The sequence below is a fragment of the Takifugu rubripes genome, chromosome 11 (assembly GCF_901000725.2).
Source record: "Takifugu rubripes chromosome 11, fTakRub1.2, whole genome shotgun sequence".
Classification (NCBI taxonomy): Eukaryota; Metazoa; Chordata; class Actinopteri; order Tetraodontiformes; family Tetraodontidae; genus Takifugu; species Takifugu rubripes.
Genome location: NC_042295.1, coordinates 11,978,094 through 12,004,517, shown reverse-complemented (window position 1 = coordinate 12,004,517; position 26,424 = coordinate 11,978,094). Strand labels below are relative to the sequence as shown.

General features: G+C 47.0%; 1 protein-coding gene across 10 annotated transcripts in view; it reads left to right on the top strand.

Moving 5' to 3' along the window:
* Positions 1-26,424, top strand: part of robo2 (roundabout, axon guidance receptor, homolog 2 (Drosophila)) — a 181,200-nt gene that overhangs the window by 115,914 nt on the left and 38,862 nt on the right. For all 10 annotated transcript variants that reach the window (XM_029843266.1, XM_029843264.1, XM_029843263.1 and 7 more), the window contains exons 3-5: positions 21,394-21,551; positions 21,713-21,833; positions 21,917-22,055. In XM_029843266.1, the coding sequence (XP_029699126.1) occupies positions 21,394-21,551; positions 21,713-21,833; positions 21,917-22,055 (418 nt within the window). The remainder of the gene's footprint in view (positions 1-21,393; positions 21,552-21,712; positions 21,834-21,916; positions 22,056-26,424) is intronic.

Sequence of the window (26,424 nt, the reverse complement as noted above, 5' to 3'; positions counted from 1 at the left end):
CCAACCATAGAGCAGCAGGGGTCATGCAGTGAAGGTTAAGACGCGTGGACGGTAATGAAGTAGATGAATAATAAATGTGGGAGCGTGCCATGTGCTGCCAGCATCTGAGGGCAGGCCGGAGAGGTTGGGGGTATGAGGACCTTCCTGCCCTGGGGTGAGGGTCCAATCCGCTCTTTTGGATGAGTGCCAGTGCCACCCAGATCAGCAAAGGCAGAATCCTGACGTGGCTTCAGTCAGGACAGATTAGGGCCATGTGCGTGTGTGTGTGTGTGTGTGTGTGTGTGTGTGTGTGTGTGTGTGTGGGCATACTGTATATACTAATGCATGCATTTGTAGTAATTGATAGTTGTGCAAATTCAGTTTTATCAGCCTGTGCTTGTAAATACTTAAAATTAAGTTATTTGAATTGTTCCACATTACCGAAGGTCAGGCTGCTATACTGACTTCTCCTCGGGCTGATTTAAAGAGGCGCAGACCCGCAAAAGTCAGACACACATGCCTGAAAAACCATATTCACATGACAGGAAATATATATGACTTCCTAAAGATTAGTGTATTAACCCACTGTACTTTATCTTTTAAAAACCTAATTTATGAATCACTTTTTAACCACACACTGCAGTGTGTGTGTATGTGTGTAATATAATAATCCTGTGATTAATGACCAAAAAATTACGAGGAAAAAGAATAAATGTCACGCTTGTGACCTGCTTTGTCTCAATGTGGATTCAAAGTAAAAATAACAATAATTTTTACAAACCAATGTGATATTTTTCTGTTGCTATTGAGTTAAATTTCTAGTATGGTTCAAAGTAACCATTAAATAACAAAGGCGATATTTAAAATAATATAGCATTTAGTGAGTACCGGTAACCCAAAAGCAATTAAGCTATAGCTTATTATTGTTTGCCGAGAATCAGAGCGTCTGATGCACATGTTTCAGCCCCCATACACTGATGTCTAACCTCATCACCTCTAGCCTGAAAGTGGATGTGAGTTCACGGGAATTTAAATTGTTTTTCTTGGTCTCAGACAATGGAATGATAATGGGTAATGGCGATCCACTGGGCAAAAAGACAGAAAAGAGAAAGAAAATGGTCAAGGTTGAGAGAGTAAATTTCCTGGGGTCAGAGGTCTTGGGATTAGCAGATGTCAGATGGGAAGCTGGGAGGATGGATGGGTGGAGGGAAGTAGCAAGAGGCAGAGGGCATGCAGGAGTGGATAGGGAATATGATCGCGGTCTCAGCCTCGGCTCTAACAGTAAACCCTGATCATGTTAGTCCCTCTAAGCCTACAGAAAATACAAGATTTGACAGGCTCCTATTGTTGCTTTCTTCCAGCTAACCAGTTCTTTTCTCATTTTCATGTGTGCTCCTGACAACCCCGGTGCCCTTTGCCCTACATTGGCCCATCCTTCCCTAGGTAAGTGAAGCACAGTATACACAAACGTTTCCTTCTGTTAAAGCATTTACATCTGGTTGTAGATAGAGATACAGAAATCCTGACTGCACTAAGTTGCTTAAGAACTAATTCCTTTAATAGGATTTTAAACATATATGTCAATGGTCTCTAAATTGCACACTCAAACAAGGATCCTACCCACTCTTCACAGACTGAACAGTTAATATTTGTTCTGAGGACCCGGCTGTGTGTTTAAGTCCAGATGGGATCCTGGTGAGCGCAGGAGGAGAGAAAAGAGAAATAAAATCTGGAAAATCTGTCTAATTGGCTCAAAATTAAAACAACACCGGATAAGCTAGGGCCGGATGTGGGGTGAGGTTATCTGCCACTGCAGAGTTATGCATGTGTTGGGGCCACTGCTGCAAGTTGCCGGTGCTTCTTTGGCTCCTGTCTCGGTTGCTTGGCACCAGATGGGCTCCATAAGCAAGAAGCAGCTGAGGAGTTTGATGAGGCCCGGTTCAGAGATGTTAAAGAGGCCCTGCCCTCCGTACGCAGGGCTACATTAGGAGGGGGTGGAGGCACGCAGGTCTTATGAGGGCTGTTAAACTTCCATCTACAGTTGTCCTCCCACCCTTCACAGCTGGCTCATCCCATATCTCTGGTCCCAAAGAGGCCAACATGAGGGGGTACCAACCTTTTTACAGCCATAAAAAAAATCCATAACTCCTGCATGAAAAAACCCTCCTGCTCAATTTTCTTTTGTGCCATTTTCTTGGCACAGTTCTTTTCCATGTCCGGAAAATGATTTGGAGTTTGGGAAACTATTTCGCTCGGTTTCAGTCACACGTTCGGATTTCTTCCACCTGAGCCGGAGTGTAATTTCACTCCAGTATCGCACTCCTCGCTGCCTCTCTTTCCCACATTCTTCCTTGTTTGGTGTTATCTCCCCAGGGTTACTGTCAGGGAGTGAGGGAGGTGATGCAGACAGACTCCATCTTGTTGGAACACACAGCAGATAGCGGCCAGTGAGGGCCTCCTTTGTTATAACGACCTTCTGTATCAGGCAGGGAGGGACACAGGATGGAAAAATAGCCCTAAACTCGCCTCAATCCCTTCCAGATTATATACATAACAGGTTGAACTGACCCACCTTGATTTGTGCAAACAAAGCAGCTACGCTCACCTGCCATTTGCAAACAAAGCTAATGTTCTTTATGACTTTATTAGCACTAGACTATTGTTCATTCCTCTCTGAGGGAGTGGGCAGGGAAGGGAGCCTTTGACAAGCTTTTATCATCCTCACCTGGCTGCAAATGGAGCTCTGTACCACTTGCTTGCTAACCCTGTCAGGACCAGACAGCGGGGCTCTGGTGGAACGAGACTTGAGGATGACGTGTGTGTCACTCCCAGCTTTTGTCGTCTCCCTTCAGCCGCCCGAAGGCCACAGGCTGGCTGAGGAGGCAAGCTGAAACACACAGAGTAAGGAGGAACATTCCTGGCATGGCTGTGTCAGCCAGTCAGAGGTAATTGTTTATGTGAATATCCTGGTGAAAGACAGCTTCCCCCTGTGTCGCTTCTTTGGAAAACATATTACAACCAGCAGCGCTGTTGAGAGTTGAAGTTTAGCCTGAAGTTTAGCAAAGGCGTACACACAGGCAACATTCTTTCTACAGGTAAAAGGGAATGCAATCAAGGCCTGACCTCTGGATTTGACCTGATCTTTTTCTGGTGATACTTACTTCATTTTCTTACCTACAGTTACCTTTTTAACCTGCAGGCTAGAGTCAATACACATTAAGGACCTCGCAACGCACCTCAGAATAAACACTGCGGCCCTTGAATCGGCGCCCTTTTGCAAGAGTTAACTCCGCCAAAGTTCGCCCGTGGCCTTGCTCTGGCGGTCAGGTCCGCATTGCACATCAATGTTTGGGAGCGCGCACATCAAAGAGTGTTTACCCATTAAACAGTCTACGCCGAGTGGGATGTTTATTTGGCCCTGGGCTCTCGTTTAGTTAATAGGCAGGGCTTCACTCCTGATGAATTTTCAGGAGGAAAAAAAATAAATAATAAAAAGTGCCACATCCCTCCTCCAATGGCACTCCGAGTGTGTTATTGCTTTTCATTGCTTCTCTAACTTAATGAGTGGAGGGAAGCCCAATTACCATCTGAGGCCATCAGGTTTCATCGCTGTAACGCATTTCAACCCGCGAGCATGATGATTGTTGATTAAGTTAGGGCCAGAATCTGTGCGGCTAATGAGAAAGCTCATCCGCCAAGAACCCTCGTTTAACCAACAAGGCCACGATTCAATTAATTATTGCATATTGCCTAATAATTTCTTCATTTAGATGGGCTAGCATTGCCTTTTTTGTTCCTTCTACTTTTTCGTCAACATCCTGTCACATTTGCAACGGAGAGAAGTTTATTGAATATAAAGATAATGACGACAATAACAGTTGAAAGACGTGTGTGTGTTGGTGTGTGTCAGGCCTGCCAACAGGGCTGTTTAGGTGCACAGCACACTATTGGGTTACTGAAAGGGTGTGTGTGTGGGGGGGGGGGGGATTAGTGACAGGGGAAGACAGCAGACAGCTGGCTGTTTCTGGTGGCGAGGGTGAGCAGGGGTGTGAATTTGCGTGTGTTTAAAAGTGAAACACAGACTCTGGCTAAAATAAGGGAACTTCACACCTCAACAGCTCCAACCAAACAATTCTCTGCGCCACAGGTTTCTCCCACTCCTTTTAGGGTAATTTCTCGTTACTGTCTGTGAGGGATGCAACAAAACAAACCTCCCTCGTGTTCCGAGGGCTTCGGGTGAAAATTTACAGAATGTCACCTCCACCTCCATCCCGGCGAATCGCCTCATCTCCTTATGCACCCTGGTCTAATTAGCTCACCGGCACAGTATGCAGGCAGTAATTGTGAAAAACACAGCCTGTAGCGGCACGGCTTGTGTACACAAGAGGCTACGCCGTGGCAGGCAGCCACCGGAATCTTCTCGGCTCTGCTTTTACTGTTTCTCAGTCATTTAGCCTTGCTGTCATCCATGCTTTAATCAGGTTTAACACAGTCTGGAGTGTTTCAGGCTTCATTTCATTCCCACTGGCTTTACTGTGATGGGTTTTTTGCTACATATTTACTTCTTGTGTTCACTTTTTCTAAGCTGTTTTTCTACAAGGATAAATTACAGATGCACTTTTATCACCTCTGTGTGGTAAATAATACAGTAATGTGTGGAAGTAAAGCAAAGGACAGACTCACACACAAGCACACAGAGAGATTTCACAAAGAAACAGCAAAACAATGGAGAGAAAAGCCTTTGCTGAAATAAATGGAGAAACAATTCACTCCCCCTGAGACAGCAGTATTTAGTAATGTCACCTGGGGCAAGCAGGGAGGGGGTCAGAAGTGGGGGTGGAATGGAGCCATCGGACCATCACCATTCTTCATCCTGATGACTGGTTTAAGGGGGGAAAAGTGAAAAAAGAAAAGCAAGGAAAGGAGGAGCGGTGGACAGGTGGCGCATGGAGGGGCCTTGGCCCTGGCTTCCCTGCGTGATGGATTGAGCATGTTTGCGGAGAGGAAAAAAAATTTGATAGTGGTACTGGAGACGAATAAAAAAAAGAGCAAGGCTGAATAAATGATTCATCACAAGGGAAAAGGTATTAGCCTGATTGAAGGACCCGTAAAAAAGAGAGAGATAATCTCAGAGGTGTAGAGGTGACGATTTGGTAAGAGACGGATTAAAATTCGGATGGCAGATGGAGTGTATTCCAGGGAATGTTAAATAATTATGATGAGTCCAAAGAGGAGAGAGAAGTGCATATTGTTTTTTTCGCACGGTGCTTTGAAAGTGCCCCCCCCCTTCCCCGCCCGCTGTCTGTGTCGTGGTGGGTCGTGGGTGTTAGGAGGATTATGAGTTTTGCCAGGCAGTCCAGGGTTAAGATGAATGGTTGTCCTTTTGGATCCAAGATGGCCATTATCATTCCCACATGGTGCCGCCAGATAAAGCCCCCAAAGCCCTTTTTGATTCACACGGGTTTCTGTTTAGTCTCATTTTTCTTTTGTTTCTTTGTCCTCTTGGTTAATGCAGCACTATTTTATTCCTCCTCCTGCTGCAGAGTGAAGCCTTGTTCCTCCACCAGTTAAAATAATGCATTTGTGATTCAATGTCATTAGAGCTCGCCCTCATTTTGTTCCTCCCGTGTGCGTAATGTAGATACACAATCTTACAAAATGAGCAATCTTAAGAATATTCTGTGCAGGTCTAATTAAGATTTACTCGGAATTTAAGCAACATGATGTGATATAATCATGTTTTCCTTTCTTTTGGCAAAGCCAGACATTATTTTTTCTGTCTGCGGTGAGATGTGACAACAAATGCGTTTCTGTCTTCTGCAGGGACAGCAAATAACAGGGTTTAAAACAATTTTCCACATGGATTCCTTAAATGAATATCTTTCTCATTTTGCTTCAATCAGAGGTCTGTGCCAGTGGCCGCTCCAGTCACGTGTAACAGCCCCGAACACAGCGGCTCTGCACTTCTCCTTCATCAGGGAGGAAACGCTGTTGTCCCTCTGGACACTGAGGCCGTTCCTATTTAACATCCTTTGTCGTGTCACTTGATGAAACATGTTGACATTCCTTTTCATTGGATTATTGACGGGGCTTGTGCCGTCCAGTGGTAGCGAACTGTGCGTTATTCACAGGAAATAATAACCCAACACTCACTGTATGATTGTATTGGCTGGAAATGACCTTTAGCGGACGCGTGATAGGAAAATTCAGACAAGTTGTCTTTCGAAGGGCAGCTTTATTGGACTTTCTGTTGGATCTTCTGCATGTGGCATTGACAGCAAGTGGCGGTGACGCTGATCACGGACACAAGTGTCCCTTCATGCACGATAAGGATGTGCTCCTCCATGTTTGCTCACTAGAGGAGACGCGCATCAGCAATCAGACTGATTTCCCTCCAAATGCTATGAAGGAAGTGCACGCTCAGATTTGTGGCAGACTTCATATTCGCTGCCAGACATCACAAGCAAAGACAGCGTTTTTACTTTTATCATCATCATCACTGTCTCTTTTTCCCCGTCTATACAAACAAAAGCATCTTGTCGGGAGTGTTGCTTCCTTACAGTGATTTGTTGTTCCGTGAGGCAGTTTGGATCATAGATGAAAGATTATCTTTGGTTCTTTCAGCCTCAAATGCCCTCAACGCCCACCGTGCACTTCATGTGATCCATGACCCCTCCTCAGGATAGATTGACACTCTTGCCACTCAGTCAGCATGGAGGCCTTCCAACTTATCTCTAACCCTGCAGGTCACCAATTAGGCTGCGTGTCAGTATCCAACCATCCATTCAAACCCTCCCTTCTTTTTCCTTTACTGTGATACTGGTTCTGCCCATTTGTCTTCATCAGGGTATATCACACTGGGGCCCTTTGGACCCCCAGAGGGCCTCCTTCATCTTTGGTCACACCTTAGTCTGTGCCTAACTTTCCCTGAGAGGTCCATGCATATTTCTACCAGCCAAAACCTTGGAAAACAGATTGGAGGTGCGCAGAGAGGACAGCATGTTGGCTAAAGGTGGTCTCAGAAGGGTTTTGGTGCACTGGACCATAGAGCCCGGTATATTTTACTGGACTTTCAAGGTGTGAAACTGAAATAGCAGGTGGGGGCCAGTTAATGGGTCCGTCAGTTAACTTTGCTTTCAGTTTACTTCTTTAGTATCCAGTGTGTGTGTGTGTGTGTGTGTGTGTGTGTGTGCTTGATCTGATTTTCTGACCACTTGAACACACATCTGTGCCCGTGGCTGAGTGCAGGTCCCGCTCTCTCATCACTCAGGTTGAATAGATGTCATTCAGGAGTGAAATTAGCCTGTCTCGTCCACCGCGGTGGACTGTCAGAACTGAGATGGAAAAGGGGCTGAGCGGGCCTGGTCCCAAGGCACTTTTAGTGGAGGCATATTCTAAAGCATTTATTGTTTGACACAAACTGTCAAAAGCACAGTGACCTACAAAGAGCCCCACTCTCCATCAAGGTATGACATCGCAGCGTTAAAAGGCCAGGTGCCCGAAATCATATGAATAAGAAGAGACGCTCCTTGTTAACTGCACGTTTACTTCAAGCTCTGTTTGTCTGAGAGTGGCTTACCTTTTGTTACTGACATTTTATTTATAAGAATAAATAAATTTAAACGATTTGTATAATTGAGGAGGTAAAGCGTGTAAAACCACCATATTACACATCGCCTCCCTAAAAATAACTTCCTTTTATTCAGCTTCCGGAGAATCAGACGTGCACAGCAAAGACTGCAGACACGTGCCGTGACTCCATTGCTCACTCCCTGAAGCATCTCTTTGTCTGATGGGCAAATGGAGCGAGGTTACAATCTCCTGTTTTATCGCGCTTTCCCTCCTCCGTCCCATTACAGGTCATCCTGCAGTATCTCCCTCCGCTCTGCTTAAATGTTTAAAAGCCTTTCCGCTCCAGCGTCCCTCTTTGTTTACCTGCCTTAGTCTGTCTCATTTATGTCTGGCCTCTCTTTATTTTTTTGTGATTCTGTGCAGCTGTCTGAGCTATTTTCTCACTGGTCCACTCAAACTACACCAACCAATCCAGAGAGGCGACGGCACCGTCCAGGTCATGTCCCCCCTGCACAGCATTCTTAAAAAAAATGCTGAGAGACATTGATAAAGACTAATGGCCGGCCAGCTTTTCCTAAATTCGACTTGATGGTCAGTGAAAACAGGCCCTCGCAGGCGGCGAGGGGTCAAGAACTGAGCTGTCAGGGGTTAAAGGTTGTCTAAAGCAGTAAACAGAGTATGTCGCACCCGACCTGACCCCCCACACACACCTAAAATACCAAACTATGTTGTTTCACACCCTTAAATTCTGCTCGAACACGGAGAGACATGCATAGGAGCACATTTGATTCAGTACATGTCAGCAATATCTAAAACTAAAAGGAAATGTGCATCTCCTCCGTGCACTTTTGGGCTCCAGTGTTGTGGCTGCGTGTCGCCTGACCTGTGTGTCATGTCTGCTGAGACCCCCCCTGTCTTCCCTCCAGGGAGTCTCACTCCGCTCACTCACTTCATCCTCCTGCTGTTGCTGTCCTGAGGGACTCGAGCAGGCCGGGCCCAGATTGAGCCACTCTCCTTTGGCTGGGTTCCATTCCTCCAACCACGCTAATTACATCTCAAATTGTAATAGATGAGGCCTCGTTAGCAGTTCTCACCCCCTTCAAAGATTTATAAACACGCATCAGAGGGGCTGGCGATCGGCCTGAGCTCCCACCTTCAAAGGCCGGACTTCACAGGAAGCTGCGATGGCCCGTTTTGCTAATTACTCCTGCAGTTCGGCGCTGCTGCCCTGTGCACCGCATGCACCCAGACAGACAGCCCCTCTCAAATCACCAGCTCCAGTCTGAGGCCAACCCACAAACCAAGACAACACTACACCAGTGTGGTAACTCTGTAATTCAATGGTCCAACTAGCCATAAGTCTATTTTTGTCTTTCCCTTTCTGCAAACCGACCACTAATGTGATGACATCGCAGACTTTTCCCCCCTCATCAACACTGCTTCAACCTCAAATGTGGAAGCTCTTTGATGATGAAGAGAGACAATGAAATATGATATCATTATAGAGAGAAAAAAAGTGCTGACATCTCACCATAAAGTATTAAGTCATTAGTTCCCCTAACAAAATTACCCTAATTAAGCCTTGAGTTCATTATTCAATTATCTGTCTTTCTTGCCCTCAATATTAGAAATGTACTTTTATCCTGCAGAGGTCCATTTAATGGGATGAGAATAGATCTGTGCTCACCCGAGCGTGTTACCATCTCCTCGGTTATGGATTTGCATGCCAGTGTGTGCTCTATTTAATCATTTTTTTTTGGGGGGGGGGGGGTCCTCTGTTGTCACCTGTACCTGTTGAACGTTGTGGGCGACAGATGCATCGCCGCGTTCATGGAAACACGTTGACTCTTCCGTCCCTGTATCACTTCAGAGTTTTGGTTGGCTTTTCTTCATCGTTTAAGCGACTTGATTCAGAGAAGCCCGTTAGATTTCACGAGCATTTGCGTTGCGTTTGCTGGCGGCTGTTGTAGACTCAACAGGAAGATTATGCGCCGCTCTAATTGCGGTGTGGTTTACAGTCGGCCTGTTTGCCCGCATCGATCGGCTCTGAGAAATAATAAAATGGAAGAAATGCGACGCGGGGAAGGAAGAGGTGGCGAGCAAGCGGGAGCCTCGTTACTAAAGGAATGATGTATTGATCGCCCCTGACAGGGTGCTACGGACCAATCAATCCTGATGGGCAAGAGGAGCCTGTTAGGAGATTCTCTGGGGTCGCGGGGGTCACTCAGACAACGGGCGGACGGGAGCGAAATTAACTCATCAAGCAAAAAGGATACACGTGCAGATAGATGGATGCATGGATGATTAAATGGAAAATTATTCAGAGGCCTGGGCGGTTTAGTGGTGAATAGGCGCACGCTCGACCTCTCCCAAGCAGGTGTCAGAAAAGCAACAGTCATGCAAATAATTCAGTGTCCGGCATCTGTGCACGTTTAACAGATACCTGCCTGATGCTGGCATCCTGACAGAAGGACAAAATTAAGATAAATTACTCTGAAGAACACGTCATCGTCAAACGGGCGGCTCATTTAATAGTGGAAGTGGCAAAATAATGCGAAAAAGAAGAATCCTGAACGTAAACATAACGTATCATCCATCTTAGCTGTCCAACCGCTGTACCGAAGCCTTTCCCCCTGAGTACACTATGACTGGCCTCACCGCGGCTAATTGATAGCCTGTACGTTCATTTAAGTCAGACGTGAGGAGTTGCTGTTAATGACGTTAGAATTTGCAGGCCTGACAGTGAAATGAGGGCTCCTGGGAGATCAATCCTCAGCTCGAGGCTCAGTCCAGAGGCAGACACTGGAGTGATGGAGAGTCGAGCAGCCGGTACCTTTTTAAGGAGGCTAACACAATGAATCAATTTCCTCAGTGAAATAACGCTTCAGATTAGTTTATGAGCCATTTTTCATACACGGAGCAGAGTCCTTTTCTGATTGTTCTCGACAGCACAGGCAAAAACTCCGGGATAATGATGCTGAACTGAGTGGGAGGGGTCAGGCCTCAGTTTGGGTTTGTTTGCTTTTTATCAGCTCACCGCGATCGGTTTTACCACCCCGGCTCGCCATTTGCTTTTAGCCCCTATAATTGCTGGCACTACATTTACTTGTATTGCGAGCCATGAAGTGATTATAGTAATCTGCACATTCAGAAAGGCAAATTATAAACCGCCGGCCCCCCCACAACATAGTGCGAATGAGTTGATCGACTTCGATCCGTGTGCTCTCGGGAGGAGTGGCGTTAATAACAGGGTGTTTTTTGTTGTTTTTTTCCAGTGGGGCAACGTGTTTGTGCTATTATGTGACAAAGCGAAAAACGCATGTTTTTTATTTGGGGGTGTTTGTCAGCGCTGCGGGGTTGCGGTTGTGTCTTCTGAGATCAGGCTCCTGTGGCGAGAATGCTAAGTGCTGTTTGTCGCCGTGGCGCGGGGAGGTCAGGGGTCGCTCACGTTGGGAGAGAATTCACATGTCACCTTTCTGCTATTTAAACAGAGGCTCTTTGCCCCATCTCCTCTTATCCCCCCCCCATCCCCCTATCTTTCATTTTCTCGTCCCGCTGCCCTCATATTTTATTCAGCAGCGCGTGGAAAAGGGCCGCTGTGATGGGGGTTATTTCATAAACGCCGCGCTGTGGCGGCAGACTGACCACCCTGGCCCCTGCCCTTGTAGTGGCTGTTATAACGGCAGCGCTCACACTGACCAAAGTGTCTCCAAACGCTCGTGTTTGTGAGCGCGGCAGACATTTTGGGCGTCATTATATAGTTTCCGAGGATGCACACATGCAGGCGCTCAGCTGCAGAGCGCGTCCCGCTAAAATGGACGGAGGAGCGTTCACGCTCGAGTGGAGTTCCTAGCTCTTCATTTAAAGACCGCTCTTAGAGGAGGAGGTGGAGGAGGACGAGAATGCTTTCTTGTGGCTCGTTACGCTCCTCTCTTATTCAGACATGCTGCATGAAAATGCGGCCCTCCGTTCCATCCATCATAGATTCAGTTATTCAGTTATTCATGGCTTGAGGCTGAATAATGAAAGATGGTGGAGAAAAAAACAACATTTGAATGTTCTTCTCTTCCTCCCGCTCTTCCTCAGTCTCTTGACTGGACTGCTATTTAGGTCTTGACTTTTACTGAGCAGGGGCATCTCCAATTTAGGCAAAGTCAATAGTATCGAGAGAGAAGTCACTATAACTGCATCGGATATTCAATAATGCTAATGCAAACTGAGCGTGATTAGCCAATCAATAGCCATCAAATTAAAGATGTTGATCATCCAGATGCAGATGAAACACATTTCATTTTTTCTATTCGTTCAGCATTTACACTCTTTTAATGCTGTTTTGTAACTATGCTGTCAACACCCGTTGCCAGTGATATATGTCACTAAGGAACTCATACTAACACACGCTTGAATAAAGGAAAGAGGAGTTTTTTGGGTTTTTTTAAAATGCTGTGGTTGGGAAAACTGATTGCACAGCATAGCTCTTCCCACCACTCTGGTGTGTTCTGTCTGTGGCTGTGGGAGACGGGGGTGTTTGAAGACGGGGATAAGAATGGTGCTGCGGCGGTGCTGTCAGCCGCCTTATCCAGCTGCATTTGAAGGCGAGAAGCTCAGACGTGCAGAAACCGAGGAGCAGCCGCTGCCTTTGTTTAATTGCAAGCAACATTTTTTTTCCTTTTGAGTCGTGGGCCATCGCTCGTTAGGCAGCGCATTGCCTGTGTTTTCATGTGTACCGCTATTTGACTCACAGTCAATTTACACTCTTGATTAAGCCTCCTACGTAGATCACATTAACCATAAATGCATGATTAGTCACTGCCCCGCACATGTGCGCACAGACATGCAGCTGCTTGGCACTGAGTGCCCTGCAGGGGGCAGAAGACTGGAAAAATTCCTTAGCTCAAACACAGATAACATCTCACATCTTACATATTACTCCAGTTGGTCAGACCTAGAGGATGCTGTGTGTGTGTCTGGGTGTGTGTGTGTGTGTGTGTGTGTGTGTGTCTGGGTGTGTGTGTGTGTGTGTGTAAGGACTCTGACTGTTGTCTGCAGTCATCCTAAATGTCCGTCGCAACTTTAAAGGTCCCTCACCAACGTCCCGCTCTGTGGGATTAGACATAATGATTTCAGATATCATCGCATTATTGTGACATTTCAAGCACCCGGGCTTCAAAGGTCCTTCTGCTATAAATGGCAGGAAGTCAACCTTGGTTCAAGTATTGGATGTTATAGTTGTTTCCTGTCAACTGTCTGTGAGACGAGGTCTGTTTATATGTATATTTTATTTGTGTAGTAGGCGTTCAGGCCAAAGCAAATATGGAGACGCAAAAAAGAAATGGGATATTTTGGAGGTTTGATTTGGGAAAAAAAAAACATGATTCCTCTTGAAACCAAAATTGTTGATGGTTCTTGATTTATTACCACACTCAGTCATGTATGAATCAACCAATTTTCCCACATACCAGTTCTGGTTCAGCAGCCGTAGCTCATCCAATTATCAATTAATTGCCACGTGAAATCAGTATTGACTGCAGGCCGCGCATCTGCTAATGCTAAAGTAGCATACAGCTGGTCTCCGAGCGGGCTCCGTCTCTGATCATGTGAAGGCAGGCAACTGCAAAGATAAAACGACCGCGTGGGCGGCGGTGGATATGCCTGCACACAGATACAGCCTACACAGAAAGACACAGACGGCGTCTACTCAGTGTTGCACCTTGGCTGCAGAACATGTGCCCCGGAGAGCTATGGGATCACTGCACTGTGCTTCTGCTGACCCACTGTCTCGTCCTTGCTATGTAGGTCATCGCTTCCCTCCAACCATATCTTATCCCATCCGCAGTGCGGTCAATACTGTGGACAGAACTCCCCACATAGCTTCGGAAGTACAAGTTGCCTCATCAACTTTGATCCTTTTGCCCCAATGAGTTGCATCTGGGATCAAAAAAGATGTTTATCATCATTTGAAAGACAGGATAATTGGTTTTTAGACATGAAGGCTAAAAACTAGTCATAGTGGGAATGTCTTTGGGGTTTTATTTTAGAGAATGGCGGGTTGAAGGGCAGCAGTGGAATAGTTTAGATACGCTGCTCTGCACTGATCCTGAGTCTGGCAGCCAGCTGTGTATTTCAGATTGTTTCCTATTTACATGATAATATAAGCATGGGTTCACACACACACACACACACACACACACACACACACACACACACACACACCTGCAAGCACACACACACACACACACGAGTTATTGCATGCAGACTGGCACTTCCAGCAGACCAGATTACCTGAGTCAGTATCCTGGATTTTTGCCCTGGAATGAATGAAATTCCACCCATTAGCAGGCAGGTTACGTAATCTCGGCATATCCAGTTGACCTGAGGCGGTAAGCTGATTACAGATGGAAGCGACACAATTCTGGCTGTAATGCAATTAACACGGGTTGGCTCGTGAAATCAGCCACTGGACTGTCGTGCAGCTGAGATGCGGAAGCGCTCCGCAGACCGCCGTCGGAAAAGTTCCCCTCTTTCTTTCCGTAAATGATTCCTGTGCTGTCAAAGACTTTTGCATTGCCCTGTGAATGCACCAGTGCCTGAGCTAATGAGCTGTACGTGCAAATCATCAGGTTCTTCTATTCCTGCTGGTGTGCTGCTCTGCCTTCCTCGCAGCATCTGCTCCATATAAAGTGACCGTGCAGTGCAGATGCTCAGATCTGGTGGTGGCATTTGGTTATTTTAAAATGCATTTTCTGACTAAATGCTAAATCGCTTCGGTCAAAAATATCTCATTTTAACACATAATGAAACACGGGGGGGGTGGGGGTGGGGGCTGTACCTATAGACGCAGCGTCCTATTCATGGCAGAGGCTGCTGTAAAGGTCATCGTCGTATCCAGTTTAATTTTTGCTCTTCCACAATAGATAAGATCTATAAAGTGATCGATAAATCTCTTTAAATGCCTCTGCATCAAGGCTACGTGTGATTTAACACCCTCGCCACGTCTGCCGCCTGCTTTCTGCTCGCCACGTCGACAGATCTCCGCCTTCTTTTGCTCGCAAATCTCTGCCGAATCGGCCCCCTGCCGCCCTCTTTGAAAACAGGCCAGACTGTAGCATTTGATGGATATCAGGAATAGTTCAAAGTCCTCCGGAAGGTTCTGATCCAGGCGACCTCGGCTCTGGAAAATTTGTCACCTTGTGGGCTACAATGGAGAGCAAAACGCCCTCAGGTACTGCGGTCCTTCCTCGCGGGCCGTATTGATTGAAGGGAAGATAATCTGACGAGACCATTAGGAGGATTGAAAGGGGGGGGTGGAGGAGGACTGTAATGAACACCTCTCTGACCACAAACAAGCCGCAGCCTCATATGTAGAATGCTCACGTCAGATTATTTTTAAAATTTGTCACATGAGATCACTTCTATCAATGCCCCTTATGTGATCAGTGGCTCTGCACATGCACACATGGCTGCACACCACTGATGGGTGTGGCTCTGTCACAATGAGCACGAGGACGCCCAGCAACGGCAGACATGCATGCGCAGTATCTGTGAATTCTTTATGCTCTCCCAGTATTTTCTTGGTCCAGGATTGTCGATTGGTGCCCTGGGAGGGATGCTGACTACAGTAAACTGGGCTGTCTGGAGTTGTTATAAACACCTCCTCCCCTCCTTCTGCCGTCCTTCAGTTTGCCACGGAGCGCACGTGCACACAGGGCTCATCAGAGCAGACGAGAGAAAGGCTGCTCAACTCCAGCCGAGAGTTTAATTTAAAAAAAAAAGGGCTTGCACCACTGAATGACACCTTTTTACAGGCTCCTAACAGCTCTCCGCTTGCTGTTACTGCCAATCCAATTACAGAGCAAAACAATAAAACAGATATAGGAGGAGCGGTAATAGGCTGGCAAAAAGAGGGGGCTGTTAAAGATTATATGAAGATGTGCAGAGTGGGATACAACATAAGGCTCCAGGGGCCTCATTTTCACTGGGGATGCCTCGGTATAAGCATGCCACGATGAATGAGGGGCTCAGGGTGGGCGAAAATGTGCACTGAAAATCCTGACTTCCTGTCCAGTTAAGCAACATCTGAGGGATTACCGTCCCCTGTGGAAGGTCATTGTCTCATTGTCCTGAGGGCGGACTTTACTGAAATCTCCCAAAGACGTGCGCACGGGCATTCAGAGCAAATTTGGCTTGTTCCTGTCTCCAAGACATCTCTCATGTTTGTTGCAGTGCAGCTTTTGGACCGAAGCCTTTCATGTAAGGCGATAAGAGTGCGTCAGCCACAGCTGCCAAAGGGGTTCTTGTATGTCAGGGAAGTAATCCAACAACATACAACTCAGATTGTGGGCTGAATAAATCTTGATAAGGATCTAGATGACTGTTTCTATAAGGAGGGCACATTTTCCAGCTGCTAACTGCCCCCTATTAGACCCATTACCAAAGGGGTTTTGAGTAGCATTAGTATCTGTCATATTTAAGACAGGGGGGGTGCCATTAGAGATGAATAAATACATTCAGGAAACTTACACTATGAGCTGCCTGTCTTTTTTTTCCCTCCCGTCCCTTCACTCTACCTTGTACAAGACTGGTCCCACCTGCTCCTTTATGATGCCTCAGTACCTCCGTCAGCGCCGCCTCGGCGCGAGAATTGTCAGGAAATCAATCCCACTCCCATCTTCAACACCCCCCACCCTTCCCGTCTTCTTCGCTTCCCCTCACGTCTTGCTCCCCCTCTCGGCTGTAAAGTGTCCGTTCTGCATCCAACAGAAGCTGAAGCGCAACATCAGGCCTTATCGGAGCCGGCACAAATGCCCACGGGCGCATTGTCCATCTGTATCATCCGGCTCCAGTTTCAGTACTGGCTGCATCCGCCAAGCCCCCCCCACCCTGGAAGCATTTGTGACCATAAACAAGATAACAGCAGCATAAACTAGGAGCGAACGCCAACATAATTTAGGGGCAAGACGCACCTTTAATTACGGCACCTGTTAATTACACACTGCTCGGAGAATAGATGCAGATATTTGGAATGCTGTTTTTTTTTATTTTTTTAACGATGCAAATGTCTTCCATTTGAGACACAATTAAGTCATTAGAAAGCTGTCGCTCTCCGCTCTCTTTCTTCTCCCTGTCCTTACTTGTCTTTTTCTTTGCTTTTCGGCATATTACTGTAATGAAGCCATTACTTCTTCAAGTGAATTTTAATGAGTTTTTAACTAACATTTTAATGAGCTATATATTACCATAAAGCATGGATTAGGCTAAATTGAATCGTGTGCGCGTGTGTGTGAGTGCGTGTGTGTGCTGTATTGTTAAGGGGTATAAAGAGAAGAACTTCATTAAGACTTAATTGTATTGTTTCTGAGAAGGCTGTGCAGTTTGTCATGGACCGGCCATCAGAATTGCCCACTGTGGTCCTGCTGTCATTACCAGGCAGCCCAGGAGCCAAATTAGAGATGTTGTTTGAAAAACGAGCTTTGAATGGGGCTGCTGTTTAAATAAGGTCGCTTGTTGCAGTTAATCTACTAAATCGCAGGTGGAAGCTTGTTCGACAGCCTCAGCCCGACCTTGAGCCGGCACGGTCTTGTCATTGCCTGCTTATGTCTTCCCATTGGAGACCTCACTACAGCACATATGTTCTTACTCTCTTATTGAGATCTCTACTGACAATGCACATTTCATAGGATATCACCAGCTGTGATTTGCCCCCACTACGCTATCATGGCCGGCCACACGAGTCTCTTTACCTTCACTCTTTTCTATATTACCTGCATCTTATCTTGGAAAAAGTGACAGTGTTATTTACAACCCCTTAGCTGTTGGATTTGCAGATAGGGAGAATGGAGCGGGAGATGGTATCGCGCCCGGTCGTGGTCGAGGGAGAATGATTAGGTGAGCGCGTATGTGGCCTCATCTGCAAAACCTCATCTGCAGCCATTGTTGAGGAGAGCCGCTGAAAGCGACCGGAGGCGGCAGGATCCAACACGGTGTTATGGGAACGGGGGGAATTGATGAACTGGGAAGACGGAAGAGGGCAAAACAGAAAGGGAATGACCCCAGACGGCGATAGGACAGCGTAGCAAAGACAGAGAGCAATGGTGATGAGTTGAGCTGATGATGGGGCTTCTCCTCGGCTCCCCGAGGAGCTCCAGCCTTAGGCATCGTCATTCGCTTGCATTTTTGCTGTTGTTTCTCTAATCTGACCTGCAGCCTCTCTGTGGACGAATATATAGAGGATATTTGGGAAGCTGCTGCTCACCTCCCTGCTGAGGGGCTAATTTCTGCATCTGGATGGGGAACAAAGGTCAGAGCTGGCCGGTGGGAGGGTAGATAGCCAAGTCAGAGATGGGGAAGAAAAAAGAGCTTGCATCCAGACAAATGGGGCACATCTACCTCTGCGGTGTTATCACTGTGGCGTTATCCTTCTTCTGCCCTCAGCATCAGCAGTAATGGAGAATATCCTGACAACACAGAGTGGATTTAGTACATCTTGTCAAGTGACATATATATTATTCCCCTTCTCTAAGGGTAGAATTGAAAATAGTGCTATTGTAATAGCACTCCTGCCGGATGAAGCGCAAAAAAGCACTCGAATGAAATGATATTATAGCCCCGAGCTACATCTTTACAGCTTTCTCACTTTGTGTGTGCGTGCTTGCATGGTTTATTTTCTAATCAGAGTAGACTGTGGTGCGTCTGAGTGCAGACTTTAGCCTTGGGCTTCCGGCTGTTGTAATCTCACTGTGTTTTATATCCCCTGACCTCGGAGAATATGTATTTGTGAAAGAGAGGAGGGCCTCTCGCTGCAGTAAACATGGAAGGAAAAGTTAGAATCACCGCACAAATATGCACATTCAGGTGTGGTGCTCAAACATTTCATACTCGGCTTGGTTTATGTGGGTTCATGAGTTTATCTAAATGTCAGACCAGAGGAATGGGAGCGGCACCTGTGATGTTGCAGCAATAGCCAAGCTTTTTGTCTTTTTAGCCATAAGCTAGGTGTCCTCACTATATAACAGGGGACATCTCAGTCAAGTGCCCCCCCCTTCCCGACCAAAATGCAGTGTCACCCCGGTGAGTAATACCTTGGCTGGAAGAGGAGGGTGTGCTGTACAAAGTATCACCTCTCATCCTGTCCTTGCCCTGCCACCTTTGCGCCACGATACCTCAGATTTGTGTGTGTGTGTGTGTGTGTGTGTGTGTGTGTGTGTGTGTGTGTGTGTGTGTGTGTGCGTGCGTGCGTGCGTGCGTGTGTCTTTGTGTGCGTGTGCGCACAGTTGGAACAGGTTTTCCCCAACTAACGTCAGACAATCTGATTTGCAAAGTAACAGAGCCGGCGTCTTCTTTGTCTTCTACTTTGGCAAAGAGTTCTTTTCGCAACCCTTTCAGCAAAATTGCGAGCTGATTCCCCGCCCCTTTGAGTACGAAGCATTGAAACCATGCCAGGTAAAAAGAGCAGCGGCCCCGCAGCGCCTTGTCCCCCCCCCCCCCCTCCCGTGTGACGCTCTTTCAATCAAATCAGCCGACTCCTATATTATGGGAATAAATAAAAAAAGAGGTGCATGTAGATTATTCAGATAGGAGCACTGTTTAGCCTGCGGGATTGACAGATGTACCAATTGCCAACTGCTTAGAAATGTAAAAAAAATATCTAAATATTTATAAGCGAGTGAGCGGGGAGGCAGAGTTCAGGGCGCACTGGAACTCCATGGGAGGTGAGATGTTTTCAGTGCAAGCAGAGCCGACTGTTTCAGGGGGATTTAGAGGCAATTATGTTGCATCTGTTGGCCCATTCGCCCCTGAATGCCTACAGGGTCTCCGAGTTGGATTTAGACCCACACAGACTTAATGACGCAGATATTAGATCTAACCCACTTTAAAAAAGTATATAGCTGGTGTTATAATTCAGATATGGTCACGTTCACCCTCTCTGACACAGCGTTCAATGCATGTAGACGCCTGAAGGCATCACTGAGACAGATGCAGTACATATTCATACTGAAATGAAACAAGGTAAACACAACATGGAGGGAATTGATATTTTCTGTGCCAGTGATTTGACTGCAGGGGGTCGCATCTGTCCAGAGTGTTGGTATTCACAAGCTCTGAACCAACACGCGCGCCGTAATCTCTCAGTTGGGGTCATCTGTTTGTTTGCTTGTAGCTTTTTGTTCCTCTGTATTTGTCCAATCCTCAACAAGTGTGTGTGTGTGTGTGTTACCTTGTGTGTTATTTAACGGTTTGCATGCTCTGCCCACTCATGTAGATCGCGGGCAGGGATGCGTTTTAGTGTGACGCAGAGCAGCGCTGGATGCGATTAGATGGCCTCACACAAGCGCCATAATGATGCCCCTAATGCGTCTTTCTTTTGTCGCTGCTCAGTTTCAAAGGAAATTGATTCTGACTAAATCCCAGGAGTGGCTGCGATGAATGGAGGGCAGCAATTAAGTCCAACATGGTCGCAAACAACAGGCAACGTACAGTCCAAACCGGACTGTAATTATATAACAGCAGGACTTTTGTTTGTAATGCAAATATGTAGACGGTCTGCTGGTAATGGCTGTTATGCCCAACCTAACTGGGGAGGGGGCGGGGGAGTTGTCGACCACTCTGGGGCTAGTTAATTACCCTAGGTTTTTAGATGAGAAGGCAGCCCTGCGTGAGAGATAGAAAACCTCTACCTCTGGTATATTTGGTTCTATTAGCCCGGTTTGAAGGTTTCATTTGAATTCATGTCACACAAACGTCCCTCTCCGTACCCCTGCACATCCCCAGGATAATTGGGTTGAAAGCTTCTCCGCTTTCCCCGCCTCATTTTTCCTTTCTAAGAAAAAAAAATAAAAAAAATAAGAAGACAATGGCTGCGCAGTGTCCTATTGAGGGGCTAAGAAAAGGGAATGATGAGATGAGAGAAGCCAGGAGCACAGGGACCAGTTATCCCCTTTTATATTGTTAGCCCTCCCCGCCATTGTCCCGAGCAACGTGAGGAATTTACATAAGGACCTGTGGTGCTGCCCTTAATTTAGCCCTCCTCGAGCATCTTCAAACATCCTCCAACAGGCTTAGTCCCCTTATCCTTCAGAAGACGCGTGTCTCGCTCAGTGGATGCTGCTGAAGCTGAAATTCCTGCAGGGTTGCTCCTCGGATTAGATTCTCTTTTTTTCCCCCAGATCAAATCACAAAAGCTCCGTTTCAGTACACAGAGCGCAACAGTGTGATCTACCCTTGTTCCACACACCACGCTGGGTATTCCATTGTTTTTGTCCATGTGAATACACTGCTCAAAAAGATTTAAAAAAATCTGAGTTAATATAGAAACAATATTAGTCCCATTCAGTAAGAGCAGCTTATTGATGTTATGGGATGTCAGGAGTCGCAGCGCCCGAGGAAAAAAAGCTGCTTCCTGGTCTGGTAGCATGGCAGCGGAGGCGTGTTTGCGTGGTGGCAGATGGCAGCAGGGCGAGCCGGCTGTGACTGAGCTGGATGTTATCTGGTCGTATCCCCTGGGTTCTGCGCAGGTGTGCAACAAGGTTCGGGGGCAGTATGAACCACCACCTGCAGAGTCTGCCCGGCTGGGTTTGTGCATGTTGTGAGGTTTCTGATGAAGGAGTCAGCAAAGGAGGAAGTCTGTTTATTTCTTGTGTATGTGTGTCAATGTTTACATTGAAGAAGAGGGGCATCCTCTCTCTGTTTGTTCTTCTTCCTCCACTGAGACCTTGATTAGCACAATTGCATGCACACAAGCACGCTTCCCCGGAATGAATCACAACTCTATAGGCTTCCTTTATTAGCCTCAACATGGTGCGTGACTCGACGCTCCCTGATCTCTTTCTTCTTTTCTACCTGCAGTGTTGCGAGATGACTTCAGACAGAACCCCACCGATGTGGTGGTAGCAGCAGGTGAGCCGGCGATCCTCGAGTGCGTCCCCCCAAGAGGCCACCCCGAACCCACCATCTACTGGAAAAAAGACAAAGTGCAAATTGACGATAAGGATGACAGGATCACTGTGAGTACTGCCGCCACGGGCTTCAATTTATTGCTGAGTCGGAATTATGTTATATGGGGCCAAAAGAATCTAGATTTGGCGATAGGTACCTCAGTGCTGCTATGTTTGGGAATTAAACACCTCGATGAGGCCAGGCCAAATCATCAGTTTTTCTCCTTCAGATGCGAGGAGGAAAACTAATGATCTCCAACACAAGAAAAAGTGATGCTGGCATGTACATCTGCGTGGGAACCAACATGGTCGGCGAGCGAGAGAGTGAGACGGCTCAAGTCACAGTGTTTGGTATGCCTCATTTCACCCATCACAGGACTCAGTCGGAGATAAGTCTGACATGATGAGTGTGACTCTGATTCTGTGCTCTGCAGAGCGGCCGACCTTCATCCGGCGGCCCATCAACCAGGTGGTCCTGGAAGACGAGATGGTAGAGTTCCGCTGCCAGGTCCAAGGGGACCCTCAACCCAACGTCCGCTGGAGGAAGGACGACGTCGATGTTCCTCGCGGAAGGTGCGGCTTTAATTTTAACAGCGCCGTCTCGGTTCTCTGTTACGGTAAACGAGGGTGAGCGTGTTTGTGTACATCTGCTGTTTTGGCGGATCGCTGCAGGCGTCTCACTGATGTGACAGGCAGCACGTTATGCAGAGGAAGTGTTGGAGGCATTAGTGTCAGTCTGACTGACTGTGTCAAACCAATGTTAAGTCTCACCTGGCCTGGCTGCCAGGAGGCATTTATGCTGCTCCATTAGTCTGCATACAGACCACAATACATATTCATGGTAAATAAAAAAAAATCATTTTCCAAACCCTCGTAAAAAGCTCCCATAACCATTACAGAGGGAGACTTCGCCTGCACAGATAATAAGCTGGACAATTCAACGTGAGTGACAGGTAAGTGGGCAGAGAGGCTGAAAGGTAGAATAGAAACAATTTGGCACGTGGCGAGGCAGACAGCGAGGCGCTGTGACAGAAGATAGAAGGACTCCGATTATTGCAGCTGACAGGTGTGTGCAGGTACGGCCACGGCGGTGAAAATCCCGGCACGCGCTCCCCCTCCCTCCATCATTTAACCCCGCTCACTCCGGGTAGCCTTCGTGACGCGCACGCGCGTGCTCGCATTCTGGGAGACAGACCGTCGAATGAAAGCCTGTAAATAAGACCGGCCTCCTTTTAAAGCCCCGGCCTGCCCCGCGTCCTGCGAAACGCGTCGAGGTCAACGGCAGACTTTAAAGAAAAAGTCCCGTCCTCAGTGGCACGTTGCTCGGACCGCCTTTTGCAACATATCCTCAGCAGACCTGACATCAGTCAAGGCCAGCGGCGGAGCGGAGCGTGGGCGGGTTGTTTGCGTCTGATAAGGATTTGGTTCACTGGGCAGAGGGACGCGGGTGCTGTGCCAAAGCACACATGAAAGTATCTCAGACGTGGCCTCGGTACAGCGTCGGCCTGGGAAATGGGTTCTTTTTGGATCAAATTACCTGATTTATAACATCGCAGGATGAGCTCATGTTTCCGGGCCCTTGCTATCTCTGTCATCCCTTTGAAGTCCGGCCTTATTTTGGTTTGCAGAAAGGAAACAAACACGTGTGCCGCCATTAAAACGTAATCGCCGCTGCGGTACTTTTAATTACTGTGACCGCTTTTGATTTCTTTGTTATGCCTAATTCTCCAGTTCACTTTGAAGCCGATAGCACACAGGAGAACTGTGATATTCTAATTCTGACATTTCGCGCCCGCCTGCTTCTGCACGCTAAAAAGAAACAACAAACCATTGTGCTGGAGTGTTCCTACTTTCGCCGCCGCTTTGCGTCATTTAAACTTCAAACATTTTCCTCCCTGTCTGAAGGAAGAAAAAAATAAAGCTTTTAAAGAAATCTAGTTGAACATCTGGGAAACAGTGTGGATTCCAAACGGCTCCTGTAGCAGAGCCGATCCGTCGGTAACTGTTGGCATCTAAAGTTGTATCAGCGGCTGCAGGAATAAAAGATCAAGCACTTCCTCAGTAGGGGAGAGTCTTTGTTTGAACCCCGCCAGCAAAGGTTACACCGTCCTTATTATAATGATAAGCTGGAGAAGCGCGGATTTAATAAGGCCGAGTCTTTCTTTGGTGTGGAAGTGTTTTAACATGCTGCTTCCAGTGAGCACAGTGTGCGTGTGTGGGTGCTGTTGCATGTGCGACTTTTGTATATCAGAAAAGAACTGGAGACTTGGCTAAGTAAACAGGTCTTATGGTAATATGCTCAGTGGCTCCAGAAACCTCCCAGGCAAACACACGCGCACACACACACCTGTCCACAGATACACACAAAGCACGAGACACATGCACACAAATCACCGGGATGGTATTGGCTTTAGCCTCTGTGGGTTTCAAAGAGACAACAAGAGAACAAAGACAGGACGGTGCTGCTAAAGCCCAATGAGATCGTGTTCAGAATAGAAGCTACATATTGTTGCTTTCTGATAATCTAGCAGATTAATCTCTATCTGTCTGTCAAGCACGAGTGTACAAAGTTATGGAATCGGAGAGCTTTGTCTCCAGTGGCAAAAATCTGTCACACTGAGAAAGTCCACAGGCTCCCAGCTCAGCACGTGGCTAGCTGTTGTGCCTTTAAACCCTGGCACCCTCTCCCGTGCTTTTTCAGAGCCCCCGTGGTCTGTGTTCAGCCCCCAGCCCCCTCCAACAACCCCCCCTTGCAGCACCATTGCAACATTCAGCCCAAAAAGAAAAAAGCCTATCTGTCTCAGTCTGTACACATATGCTTTGGTAGAGGAATGTGTGTGTGTGGCTGATGGAGCCGTGCTGTTGGAAGTAGTGCGACAGGAGTGTCCGCGCTATGCTGACTGTCCAGTTTCGCCGATTTGTCTCCTCGACAACTCGGCAGAATAAAAATCCAATGGTTCCTGCCTCCCTGACGTCCCCAGACATATAAGTGGATACAGCTGCTATTTATGGGGGGCAGCCAGAAAATAGTACTGCGATTAAGAGTTACCTCATTCTTGAGGGTTATTGACACTGATTTGTTCATCAGCAGTGATTGAATCTGTTTAATGGTTGCATCATTCCACTCGATCATCTCCAGCGATAAAACAAAGTGGGAATAAGCACTTCTAAATGTATATAAGCAAAACTCTAAAGACTAAGGAAGGTCTTCAGCAGCATCTGCCCTCTGAGCAAAGACCGCAGCGCTGTCTCCATCTGTTGTGGGACTGAGATGATCAGAGTCTTTCAAAAGCTAATTTAGGATCAATGGCCTTCCCACAAAACACCAGCCTCACCATAAGGACTGAAGCCTTTCCAAACTGCCCATTGATTCATTTAGATATGGTGCTGTCAGACTTGTGGAGAGGCCTGAGGCAAAGCAGCTCTGGCCAAAGGCCTTGCAAGTTAAAAAAAAAACAAAGTTGCATTTAATTCATCCTCTGTCTCGTGGGTGACAAGTCCGGGACAGGTAGGCTGAGGCTCTTTTTAATTGGGCTGGGGTTAAAGACAAGTCAGGAGGTTTGAAGCCAGATTAGTGTGCTAGGGTGAAGTGGAGCAGAGAGGCAGCACTTTGTCAGATCAGCCGGACCGGAGAGCAAGTCAGAATTAGTCTTCTGTCGCAACCTGATTGACTTACGTGCCTTGGTTTTGCCCGCCGCCAGCGCAGGGGCGCGGCAGATAAGATCCCCTCCAGTTGAGTCATTTTATGGATACTGTACACACACTCAGCCGCCCGTGAAGCCCAGAGATAAGATTCCCTTAATGTGAGTAAATTGGCTCAAGTCTGAAGGTGAAACACGGGTGAGCGTGTTCCTGTCAGACAGTCTCAAGGCAAATCCTTGAAGATAATCCCAAGGACTTTATGTATATGTGCTGCTTCTAAAATACATTCGAAATTACAGAAGAGTTTGCATCTTTGCACAGCACCCTCCCGGCAGTGAGCACATGAATCCGACAACCCGGAAAAACGCTGCCTTGTCTTGGCATTTGCTTACATTCCCATCACTCCTCATCTCCCTGCATGAGCGAAGGAGTCCGCACATGTGTGGAAATGTGTTGGATGATTGTATACTTTGCTCTCTGTGTGAGATAATGTGTGTGTGCATGCATGTGTGTGTGTGGAGTGTGCTGTGAAGGAGGGAGCCTGCAGTGGGGTGACTTTGGCTCTCCTCTCCATATGCAGCAACATTCCTCCTCTAATAGAGACCAGAGCTCCGCCGCCATCCAGCCTCAATAAAGAGCTACTGTTCCCTCCTCGTGTGTACTCACTTGTGTGTATCCAGAACTACCTCTTATCCCGCTCATCGTGTCATCTAGATTGCTTCCATATAGGAAGCTGATTACAGATTGATTGGGTTCATGCATGCTTCTAATAAGTCAGAGAGCAAACTTGGGTTCTCTTTGAGGGATTGATTGAGACGGGACCAAGAACAATAACCACGCTGTCCGTCAAGTGCTTTTGTGGACATGTGCACATGGACGAAAGACACGAGGCTGTGGCAACCTGAGCCATAGCAACACTCTTGCTAATTATGGCCCGTGTGACGCTGTGTAAGTTAGCAGAGTTCTATGTAGAGCACAAGCAAGCATTTTCTGTGTTATTATTGTTAGCGATATTAGATTTGTTTTTGTGCTAATAATCTTCTGAAAATGGATCTAGGTCATGTTGGTGGTGTTTTCTGTGCCTTGTGAAATACTGTGTTCATTTTTGCGCAATACAAATAGACCAGAGGTTAAAAACATCAGACTATTTTGTCCTTTCCTTCCCTACACACTTGTCCTCGTATTTCTATCTTTGTGGGGACTTTCATAGACACAATATGCAACCCAACTCCCTACCTGAACCATCCCATCACACTCACTAACCCTAAACTTAAACCTTAAACCTGCGTCTTGACCCTGA